We start from the raw sequence: 12,500 nt of genomic DNA on the forward strand, positions 1-12,500 counted from the left end.
AGAAATCAAACATAATTAAACATAAGCTAGCATGCTTACACAGGTTGGTCTATTAACAGTGCAGGGAAGAGCGAGTGATGAGATAAAAAAACAAAACCGTTACAGTACACGAGCGTGTATGAAACACGTGCGGTACAGAATGTTTTTCTGTTGAACAGATTGACATAAGTTCCTCTTCACAGAGCTATTTTAACGTTGTTGCTGATATTAAGGTATATCATATTTTCAATCCATTGCTTCTCATATATAGTGTATTTACTTCCTTATTTCCTTTCCTCCCTGGGCTATTTTCCCTGTTGGAACCTTAGGGCTTAAGCATCCTACTTTCCTTTCTTGGGTTATAGCTTAGCTAGTAATAATAATAATAATGACTAGCGGAACCCGTTTAAATTACACGAAATGATATTTTCAATACTAATTATCTTGTTCCTAACCTATACATGTTTGAATAAAATGTCCCGAGATTAATTTTATAATCTAGGTTATGGAAATTGATAGAACTCAATTTTTAGTCTAATATTTAAAAAAAGAGTCAGGTGCTAAAGACAAAATTGGGAAAACTATATTAGATGTGTTTGATTAAGTAATCAAAGTCTAATGTGAATTTGTAAGAGTATACCATGAAATTATTTCCGTTTTCTTTAAAGCGTGACACAAAATAGATAACACACGCTATCGTATTAATATATAGATAATATATATATATATATATATATATATATATATATATATATATATATATGTGTGTGTGTGTGTGTGTGTGTGTGTGAGAGAGAGAGAGAGAGAGAGAGAGAGAGAGAGAGAGAGAGAGACACACACACACACACACACACACACACACACACACAGGCAAACAAGAGAGAGGAAACGTGATTGCGATATATTATTACTAGCCTAGGATCTGTATTATTTACAAGGCATTGAGTGTGTTCGCAACTAACCCTTCTTATCATATGATTTTCATTAATAGAATCATCAAACCCTTCGTAATTTATGTCTGGCTTTTTTTTTTTTCAAGAAATAACCGAGTGAAAGGGTCTTAAATTCTCCAAATTTTCATCGATTTCATAAGACAATAATTACGCCTTGTCGGGCGTCTTCCTTCTTTATGATTGTTGCAGTGTGTGATTATTGTGAGAGCTGCACTTCAAGGATTTCCTTGATTGGTATTTTGTTTGTTTTTCATTCGTTTTTATGTTTTTTCTTCTTTATCATCTGTAGTGTTGTTCCATATGGTATCGTCCGAAAGGTTTCATTAAGGTTTGAATTTGTATACTTCTTTTAGATTTTATTTTATGGGATTTTCTTTCTGAATTTATGGTAGTTTTATATGCTTGTATACCTTTAACTAAACGACATGATAGCTTATATGACAGTTTTATTTTCTTGTATCGAACAGGTTTTCTTTTATTAGTGAAGAATCAAAATTATTCAAAAGATTATGTTCCGAGTGTGTGCAGACATAAAAGTCACATGCTCATTTTCTACGTTCTTTCCTGACTGTTTATCTAAATCCATTTACATTTGTACCACATTAACTAAAATATCTTGACTTATATATTTTTTTAGCACAAAGAGCATTCCATTTCTTGCTTGAGGGTACATTCGGACACACTATTCTATCGTATTTCTCTTCCTCTGGTTTTTTTAAATTTTTATAGTTTATATATGAAAGGACTATTTAATGTTGTTACTGTTCTTAAGATATTGTATCTTAAGTGTTCATTACTTCTCTTGTAGTTTGTTTATTTCCTTGCTTCCTTTCTTCACTGGGCTATTTTCCCTGTTGGAGCCCATGGATTTACATCATCCTGCTTTTCCAACTAGGGTTGTAGCTTAGCTAATAATAATAATAATAATAATAATAATAATAACCGTCTTTCCATTCCCATTCCAGCCGAGCGTGTATTCGGACGGCGATCGATTCCAGGAGATCGGAACAGGGCCGGTGTACCGTCTGGAGATTCCTAACTGTCGACTGGAAGACACAGGCGCCTACAGCATCCTGGCCAAGAACGATCATGGAGAGACGAGGGCTGTGGTGTCCGTCCAGGTCTACGCGAAAGGTGAGAGAGAGAGAGAGAGAGAGAGAGAGAGAGAGAGAGAGAGAGAGAGAGAGATAAATTTTGGTCAATTTATGAGCATGACTTCATAAATTCACCAATATACAAAAAGTTTTTTTTTATGTATGCATCTTCATCTCACTTCTTACATGCTTGTAAAGACAAGTGAATAACATTAATCAAAGTTTACTGTCTTAAGTCGATATTAAATGTCATTATTTGTACATAGGGAAACTTAGCTTTATGGTATATTCTTCTTAAACTTTTCTACTGAATTACTTTTTTAAAGTAAGTGTTTAGGATTTTGTATGCCTACCTAAGTAGTATTTCATAAACTAGATGAATTTAAAACATTTAATTTTTACTTCTATTTTTTCCCATTAAATCTAGATATCTTTTGCTATTATAATTGTTAGTATCATAAGAGTATATATATTTTTTATATTTCTAAGCTGAATTACATTTCTTTTCTAATTACTAACATTATTTCTGTTCATCTCCATAGGCCTAAAGGGTGAACTCGAAGGAACACCAGTAAAGAGAGGGTGAGTAACATTTAAATCTTTCAGTTTGAAAAACAAATAACATTCATTTATATCAGACACCATTTTATCTTATCTCAGCGGACACAGTTTGACATAGTCAGTTCTATAAATTATTGTTACATGACCTATCTCAGCGGACACAGTTTGACATAGTCAGTTCTATAAATTATTGTTACATGACCCTGTGAGTAAAACCAGGTAATGTAGAGAAAGAAAAGGAGAAATCATATACATGGCTTTCGTATAGGAAAGTAAATTCGTCACCTTTATCCTATTGCGCATTTTAACTGGTAAACAAATACATTATTTAATCAAAGTCTTCATTTCTTATTAAATCGCTATCCCATTTAATTTTCAGTAAATTTAATTTTTTTTTCGTGATATGTTGTTTAATCTGTTAGTGCAGACGAGGTCAGTTACCTCTAGAACTATGAAGAGTTTTATTCAATACTAGCGTACGCTATCCGTCAAAAATGACTGCTAAATATCTATATAAATATACACATACGCAAACACAACCACTCCCCCCCCTCACAAAGGTATGACTTCTCCCATTCCCCCTCCCCACGGGAGTGACTGGGACAACTATACTGTATATATATATATATATATATATATATATATATATATATATATATATATATATATATATATATATATATATATATATATAGTACTTCCGGTCAGATACTTGCTCTTTATTGTATAGGAAACATATGATAAATATCGTTGTGAAAATATATAATATGAAAAATCTTCAAATTTGTAATAGTAAAATTGAGAGAACAAAAATTAATTGATCAGAGGATATGAATATTATAACTTTTATAATCAAAGGATAAAATACATGATTTTAGGCTTCTTGATATGAACAGTCATAGATTTTGACGAACACCTAATCATCATAGAAAACGAACAATACAAATAATCTTGAAAAAAGATATATTTGGAAATGGAAGTAGATAAGCTGGCTTAATCAAATAGAGAAAATAAGAGAACAGAATTAGTGGAGAATTGTTTGCATATCAGATACATCACTAGCAAGGAAAGGAAAGCCTGTTCATGTATTCTTGGATTAAAGGTTTCCAGAGCAGTATCGGGACCAAAGTGATGCTTTTAAGTACCTATGTAAAGAACTAAGGAGTTGCATAGAGTTTGTTTCTAAAGGAGTCATTCTTGATCTACCAAATGTGGAATGGAAATGGTTTGAAGCTTTGAATATGGAATCGTTTTGTTTTAAAAACGAAGTTATTTTAGTTTAAGAGGAAGATATGGTTAGTAAAAATATTTTAGTCATTTGGAAAAAAAATCAGGCAATAGCAAGAATAGGATAATTTAGTTAGTTTTAAAGAGAAAAAAAAATACTATTTTAGTCACTTTTAAAGGTTTAAAGGCCGCTCATGGATGGCAGAGGCAAGGGACAATTACAGTGCCCTATCAAGTGGGACAATGCCCTAGAGACTGACCATATTTACATATGATCAGTGTCCAGTCCCCTCTCCACCCAAGCTAGGACTAAGGAGGGCCAGGCAATGGCTCCTGATGACTCAACAAATAAACCTATAGGCTCCCCCAAACACCCCATCCTTAGCTCCCAAGGATGTTGAGGTTGCAGAGATCAAAGGAACTAACGAGTTTGAGCAGGACTCGAACCCCAGTCTGGCGTTCACCAGTCAGGGACGATACCACATCGGTCATATGCTTCAGAGATATTGATTGATCCTGCATGGACTGGCAGTACGATTTTAGACATCAATCCTAAACAAAAAACGTCGCAAAAAAAAAAAAAATGTGGATAGCCAATAAAAAAAAATATTTCCATATCAATTCCAGAAAAGAAACAGTTAAAGTCAGTGAGAGACCCTGACCACTTAAGTGTTAAGAGTTAGACAACGAGAGAGAGAGAGAGAGAGAGAGAGAGAGAGAGAGAGAGAGAGAGAGAGAGAGAGATCTTTTAAGTGTTAAGAGAGAGGAGCCAGAAGCTAACGAGTGTCAGACGATACCTATCGCGAAGGACAGCATTAAGCATTCTCCTTTGACTGCTGTACCCACCCTCCCCCCAACCCCTTGGTTTGCTCTTTTGTTATTGTTTAGCAGATATTTGTTTACGAAACGCCCTTCGCTTATCCACACAAAGGTTCATTTGAAACCAACAGGGATGATACGCCATTTCGGTTACGCTGTTGCGCAGCAGATTTGTTTGTGTTAGAATCCTTACTTAGTTTTGAGCAGGCCTTGATATTATTATTATTATTATTATTATTATTATTAGTGTGCGTCACCCGTCAAAAATAAATGCTAATTATTTCTATGAATATGCACACACAGATTCAACCCTTTTTATTATTATTAGAAGCTAAGCTACAGCCCTAGTCGGAAAAGCAAGATGCTATAAGCCCAAGGGCTCCAACAGGGAAAAATAGCTTGGTGCGGAAAGGAAAGAAGGAAATGAATACACTACAAGAGAAGTAATACAATCAAAATGAAATATTTTAAGAACAGTAACAAGATTAAATTAGATCTTTCATATATAAACTATACAAACTTAAAAAAAAATGAGAAAGATAAATACGATAGAACTGCGTGCCCGAGTGTACCCTCAAGCAAGAGAACTCTAATCCAAGACAGTGGAAGACCATGGTACAGAGGCTATGGCACTACCCAAGACTAGAGAACAATGGTTTGATTTTGGAGTGTCCTTCTCCTAGAAGAGCTGCTTACCGTAGTTAAAGAGTCTCTTCTACCCTTACCAAGTAGAAAGTGGCCACTGAACAATTACAGTGCAGTAGATAACCCCTTTAGTGAAGAATTGTTTGGTAATCTTAGTGTTGTCAGGTGTATGAGGACAGTAGAATGTGGAAAGAATAGGCCATACTATTCGTTTTATGTGTAGGCAAAGACAGAATGAGCCGTAATCAAAGAGATGCATCCAATGTAGTACTGATTGGCCAGTCAAAGGGCCCAATAACTTTCTAGCGGTACTATCTCAACGGGTGGCTGGTTCCCTGGCCAACCTACTACCCTTCCCACCCCCTTCCCCTTTCCTAACTACCATGTGGCAGTTTGGGCAATTTGTGGAAGATTGTGATTTCAGAGTGTTCCTCTACGGGTATCCCCTCTCACTAGGGTATGATTACTCTTTTTCCTCCGCTACCCAAGGGCCAGGGAGAGACCAACTAGTTATACGTCGACCTAATGAGCGCTATCTGAAAGATATATATATATATATATATATATATATATATATATATATATATATATATATATATATATATATATATTCAGACTTGTTCTTTATCAAATAGGAAATATTATTATTATTATTGTTATTACTATCATTATTATTATTATTATTATTATTACTATTATTATTATTATTATTATTAACGGCCTGCTTCGAATATTTTTTGGTTTTCTTAAAACTTAGAATGCAGGGCTGAGAAATAGACTAAAATTTATTTTCTATGCCTGGCAGTAGATACAAGTTTGATGCATTAAGTAATTCATCCAACCAATTGGAATATCTGTAGTTTTTTTTTAATAAGCTCCTGTTACAAGTAATCCACATATTGACATTTTATTAGTTCCTATATAATAAGTTTATTTAAATTGACTTTGTACAAAGTCGATATCCCATCGTGATTTATCCCGCCAGTCCTTTTTCCTTCAGAAAATTTAGTTATTTGGATACACTTAAAATTTTGTCGTAAAAAAACTGTAAATATTTGGCAACATTTATTCCAGGATTTTTACCGCTTTAAAAACTGATATATTGACGTAAAGGAGTGACATTACGTCACAAACCCGTAAAAGATAATAACAAAGTAAGGTAAAATTACGGTCGCCTATATTTTACTGAATTACGGCTGAGAACCATATTTTTACTGAGAATTTTTTTTCTAACAGTGTATGGTTTATATTTTGAGCAGTCTCTTCAGAAAACCAGAATTATAATATCGCATCTGGTATTAGTTATTGTATATGAACGATACAATGTGCCTAACCTTGCTCTAAAGCAGGTACACAATTAAAATATTCTTTACCTAATGTTTAAATGCCCCCCCCCCCATGAAAAGATGGTTTCATATTATGACGACACAATCTAAAAGGTAAATTACGCTCAACTAGTTGTTACTTACATATGGTCAGTCTTTTCATAGTCCTTATATGGATAAAACCCTGGCATATACTCTACATAATAAAGGGTAAGTATCTACCCTCGAGAAGCTGAGAGAAAGAATAGTCATACCCTGGTGAGAAGGGTGCGTGTGTGGGCATATCTATCTAGATATTTAACCGTCATTTTTGACGGGTCGCGTACACTACTGAAGACATAATGATGAAATAGAATTAAATAGTGAAAGCAACAAACAATAACGCAATAACGATAAGAACAATAACAACACGAGTAATAGCAAACGACTAAAATCCTGATAAAAAACAATACTAGAAACATAAATAGAAACTCCAGACTAATCTCGAGACATCAGAAACGACGGAGGCCGCAGAGTAGGATTGCGGTTAAAACGCCTTTTGCGGTCTGATGTCTCTCAACGTCCGCTTGTGGTTAGGTCATGTTTGCCGAGTGGCTATGGTAAAAAGATTGACCTTGGAAGTAATGGGCCATTTTTTTTTTTCTAGGGATTGATTCCATTAGAGATGCACAAGTGGATATCCCTTTTATATGGGCATCTGTGAGTCATCAATGTAGGGCTTAATTAAGGTTTTTTCTTGAGTCAGGTCTATGGTTTTGTATTATAAGATAATATAGATCTTCTTTAATAATAATAATAATCTTTATTTCAGCAAAAGCCATATACAGAGTGATCTTACACTTTTGACATCGGTAAAAAAAAAGATGAGATATGCAATAATATCAGTGAAAGATTATAAACATCAATTAGCAGGTTGACCACAGAGTTCTAAGGTCTGGGTAACAAAATCACAATAGAATTAACGCTTAACAATGATGATAACATACATAACAGCAAACAAAAAGAGAGGGAGAAAGAAAAAAAATGGAGATGACAATGATAAATATGTTGGAACAAAAATTGCTTGAATAATGAAAGAACACTGGGGAGAAAAATAAAATCTAGTCACTGAGCAGGTGGTGTGAAGGATATACAGGACATCCAGACAACAAAGATGTAACATAATAAAACACGTTATCATAACATTACTGGGTATCATACCAAAGTTATTTAGTGATGAAGATTTGGCATAGCCGCACTATCAAATATTAGAGAATACAATTCATTGTACTGACGCTTCTTTACTGGAATATATTCAAAATGTGTAGGCTTTCCCGTTACCTTTGTAATTAGTTTGATGGCACATGATGTTGGATTGTTAGTTGTATTGAGAGCAATTACAAACAAGTAAAAAGCACTCATAGAGCTCGAAACTTCACCAAAAACTAATCACTTTTAAGTTAGCTCATTTCTGACTTATCCTGAAATTTTCATCAAAATTCACCCGTATCTTTTTTAGTTAGGCCGGTGACAAAAAACAGACAGACGTGAAAAAATTACCTCCTTGGAGGAGGTATTGTTTTTTTTTCTTTCTTTCTTTTTTTCTATAATCGCATTCTAAGTTGTTCGGTTACTCCGTATTTTTTTTTTTTTTTTTTTTTTTTTTTTTTTTTTTTTTGTGGTTGAAATATTACGTAGATTATCATATGCAATGTTTTATATCCTGATGTACTAAATATGTGTTAAGTTATGAACAACTCGACACAGGAATTCTTGGCACATCTCGCTCCGAGGAAAGGCACCCTGTCACACCCTTACTGCCCGGCGAGTATGTCGGGCTACACACAGGAACTCTCCGCTCAGTAAGGGTGTGACAAGGTGCACTGCCTAAGACTGTGGTGTGCCAGGAACGCCTATCATATAGTCGTAACATATAAGGCAGTGAGGTATCTCAAGACAGTAATTATATACAGTACATGCTTTATGTGTTTCAAACTGAAAATGATTTATGGGTTTAAATGTCTTGATATTATTATCATATGTAGAGTTCTTAAGTGTCTAAATTGTGTAATCACACTCAGGATTTATACGAGTTTATAGTTGTAATTATATGCAATGGGGTTAGGTCCCCTAAGGTAACAACCTTAGGTCAGGTTATTAAGTATCAAAAGACGGCCAGGAGTTGGGTTGTTTGTTTTCAAGGTATCTTGTTATATTTAGTTTCTTAACTTTAATTTAAGACATATTAATTGTTTAGAAAGTATAGGGTTTCATTAGAGAGATATATTCAAATGGAAAGTCTGTGAATAAAATGATTAGATTATAAACTAGTTTTATATCTATGTTGAAAGCGTAGGGTTGTAACTTCGAACGATGGAGTCAAGTTGAAGATAGAGCGAGCTCGGGATAAAAAAAATTATATTTTTTTCGTGTAATATACTTGGGTATCGTTTGGTGTATTATTATTATTATTATTATTATTATTATTATTATTATTATTATTATTATGGAAAAAAACACGCTAATAGATGATGATGATGATGATTATTATTATTATTATTATTATTATTATTATTATTATTATTATTATTATTATTATTATTATTATTAGTGAAGGGTGAAATCCACAGAGATTTTTTTATTAAGATACAATAACGTCCTCCTGGTGTTAAGCTTCCCTGAACATGTTTTAATATAACCTGACAGAAATGCTATTGGGAATTTAACTTTTCATTGCATCATTCATTATATGAAGCGAAGTTAGAATTATTCTCATTATTCTACGTTTTAGCATAAAATTGAAAAAAATTGAAATATTCAGAAGGCTGAAACCAAACCAGATCATTAGGAGCCCTGAGCGACACGCAGGAAACAATGTGGCTCTTGTATCCTTCCCATTTACAAAAGGCGTCTTTGTGATGTAGGAGGTGGGGATTTTGGCAGTGTAGGATATCCCCTCAGCCCCTCCTCTTAACCATCATAATCCTCACTTCTCCTCCCTAACTAAACCGCGAGGGACTACCCATCCTCGCCCCTCGGGATGCTGTGGATGTGTCACTCAAAACTGGATCACTGTCTCTATAAAGCTTCTTTATGGCGGTCAGCGCATGACGTGAGGCTGTTTTGATATCTGCAGGACGGACCGTGGTCTGCAGGACGCCAGGCATCCCACAGACCGCATGGGATGCCTGCCGTCCTAATGAAGGTTGATTTGTAGTGGCCTCGCATCTTGAGTTGCCTTATCAAGAGGGATGCGTTTACTTGGTGTTTATGAAAGCGGCGCTTTTCGGCAGAACAATGACATTAGTAGTTATTGAGATGGAAATATGCAGGGGGAGTGGTTAGATAGATAGCAGAGGCTATTATAATGGTAATTTTGCAAGTAAAATACAAGTAAACTAAGAATTCGTCACGATAAGAATATTTTACCATTTACCAGAGCTGTGACATAATTTTTTAAATGCGCATTTGTGTATCACAATGAATAAGGAATGTTTGTTTGTCGTTTATATTTTTTAATGTATAATTTAAACTAATTATCCTGGTATATAATTGTAAAGCTAGTGCTATGATATATCGGCAAGGTTCTTCTCCTTTATTGTTTTATTGAAAGGTCAAACTATTTGCAGTAACTCAGACTATGCTTATTTTCACGTGAATAATACATTATTGTTATGGGTGACTTCAACCAGTAATGATGTTATTGTAAATTTGTTTTATTGTTTTCCTCCCATTACATGTACAGTTTTATATCATTTTTCGATGGCAGAAATGTTTTAACTATATTAACATGCATATAAATCATTGCCATTGACCTAATGTTTAAGAATACCTTTGTTATTTGCGACTAGCATGGTATTGCATATATATAATTGAAAATTGCCAAAATTCCAGTTGCGTAGATTGTGATCCTTAGGGTGGTGTAAGATGTCTCTAAACTCCTTTAGAAAATTGCTTCACTGCCATGCAAATTGTTGAATGTATCAAAGCACATTTAAAATAACTGGCTTTCACTGTTATGGTTAAAAATCTCGTTTCTGAAAATTCCGTTAAACTAGACTATCTTCACTATGAGATATGATACTTATCAAAGATGTATTTTGATTTCCCCAGCGTGATGGAGTACTTGCCAGTGGTGACGCGCCCCCTGCAGGACGTCCGCTGCTGTGACGGAGACTCCGTCACCCTAGAAGCCCTCGTCGAAGCTCCAAAGTCCTCTACCATCCGTTGGGAGAAACAGGGCAAGGTAAGCGGTCCTAAGTTGGCTTGGGTCAGTGGTCAGAAATAGGCAAAGACTAAACAAACTTTCCAAGACACCAGACGTTGACATCAGTAGGTGTAGTGATTGTAATGAAGTCCATTAAGATCAAAGACCGATATGATCATAGAATTGTTCATAATTTTGTATGATTAATCTTTTTTATGAATCAATATAAACTTGACTGATTGTTTGGAATATTCAAAGGCATAGGCACGGGTAGATGATCAGCTTATTCAGATGTTTCAAATTAAAAAAAAAAAAAAAATTGTTTTATAAAACAATTGCTTAGGGTAATTGTTTTGAAACTTGAGAACCGTAGATGCTGAAGTGATTACTCAGAAGCTTGGTAGATGATTTATTAGAGTTGTGGAAATAATTTTTCTGAGTTTCACCAGAAGCTTTGATGCTTGCCTATGATAAATTTGGACATTTGGCAGAACTTAAGAATATACTTTGACAGGATTATTCTAGACTTTATATGGTTTCAAGGGCTAGACGAAAGTTTTAATTATTGTTTAGGTTTCGACAAAGGTTTCCAGGCAATTACTTAAGAACTCATATACACTTATTATTATTATTATTATTATTATTATTATTATTATTATTATTATTATTATTATTATTTATTATTATTATTATTATTATTATTATTATTATTATTGTTAGTTTGAAAAGCAAAATGCTACAAGCCGAAGGGCTCCAACAGAGAAAGTAGCTCAATGCGGGAATGAAACAGAGGAATAACGAATAAACTATATATGAGAAGTAATAAGATTGAAAGAATTAGCGCTTTTCCTCAAGATAGATTGATCACGAAAAACCAAAGACTTTCATAATATGCCATTTTGGTGCAGTTGAAGAAACAGACCAGATGTGTTTTTCAATAGTAAAATTGCAATCAATAATCACACCTAGAATTTTAAATAGGTTTTATATATTTAAAGAGACATTGTCAATGCAAAGATCGAGATGTTGAGAAGCTAATGTTCTCGACCTGCTTACAATCATAATAGCCATTTAAGTGAAAAGAATCTACATACAATTTAGAGGCGCTGCCTGTTTTAATGATGTAATGAATTGTTTGAAAAAATATATCATTACTCATAATCTCTCTCTCTCTCTCTCTCTCTCTCTCTCTAGTAGCTTGTAATGAAAAACTACCGTTTTCTATGACCCATTCATTAACAAGCTGGTTCTCTTTGCCAGGATATTTATCATAATTTTTATTTGTTCGTTCATTCAATAGTAAATCATCTGCTTCAGCATGAACATCAATTAGTACTCCTGAAGATGTTTGCTTTAATGCAATAATCTGTGATTGACAACTTCTCTTAGATTGTGGCTGCATTAAACACGATACTCCGGAACTAATAATGGAACCCTTTTAATGTTTTTAAGAATTTATATTCACCTCGAGGATATGATCTTTCCTTTTAGAGATAAAAGGAGCCATTAATGCCGGTACTCGGAGCCTTGTTAAAGCATCCCGTGATGATTCATTATGACACTTACGAGGATTGCCGAAGGTGTTGCTTTACAGTGTTTGTTGCTAGCAAGTTTGTTTCCTTTAAATAAGTGTTTTATTTTTCGAAGTTTAGGTGAAAGTTTTTTTTTTTTTTTTTTTTTTTTTTTTTTTTTTTTTTTTGTAAAATTATTA

General features: G+C 34.0%; 1 protein-coding gene across 1 annotated transcript in view; it reads left to right on the forward strand.

The window, feature by feature from the left end:
• The window catches only part of LOC137627787 (titin homolog), a 617,410-nt gene that overhangs the window by 547,226 nt on the left and 57,684 nt on the right, over positions 1-12,500 (forward strand). Inside the window, 3 exon segments of the mRNA XM_068359142.1 lie at positions 1,898-2,066; positions 2,569-2,608; positions 10,696-10,828. Coding sequence (XP_068215243.1) covers positions 1,898-2,066; positions 2,569-2,608; positions 10,696-10,828 — 342 coding nt within the window.

The sequence above is a fragment of the Palaemon carinicauda genome, chromosome 35 (genome assembly GCF_036898095.1).
Source record: "Palaemon carinicauda isolate YSFRI2023 chromosome 35, ASM3689809v2, whole genome shotgun sequence".
NCBI lineage: Eukaryota > Metazoa > Arthropoda > Malacostraca > Decapoda > Palaemonidae > Palaemon > Palaemon carinicauda.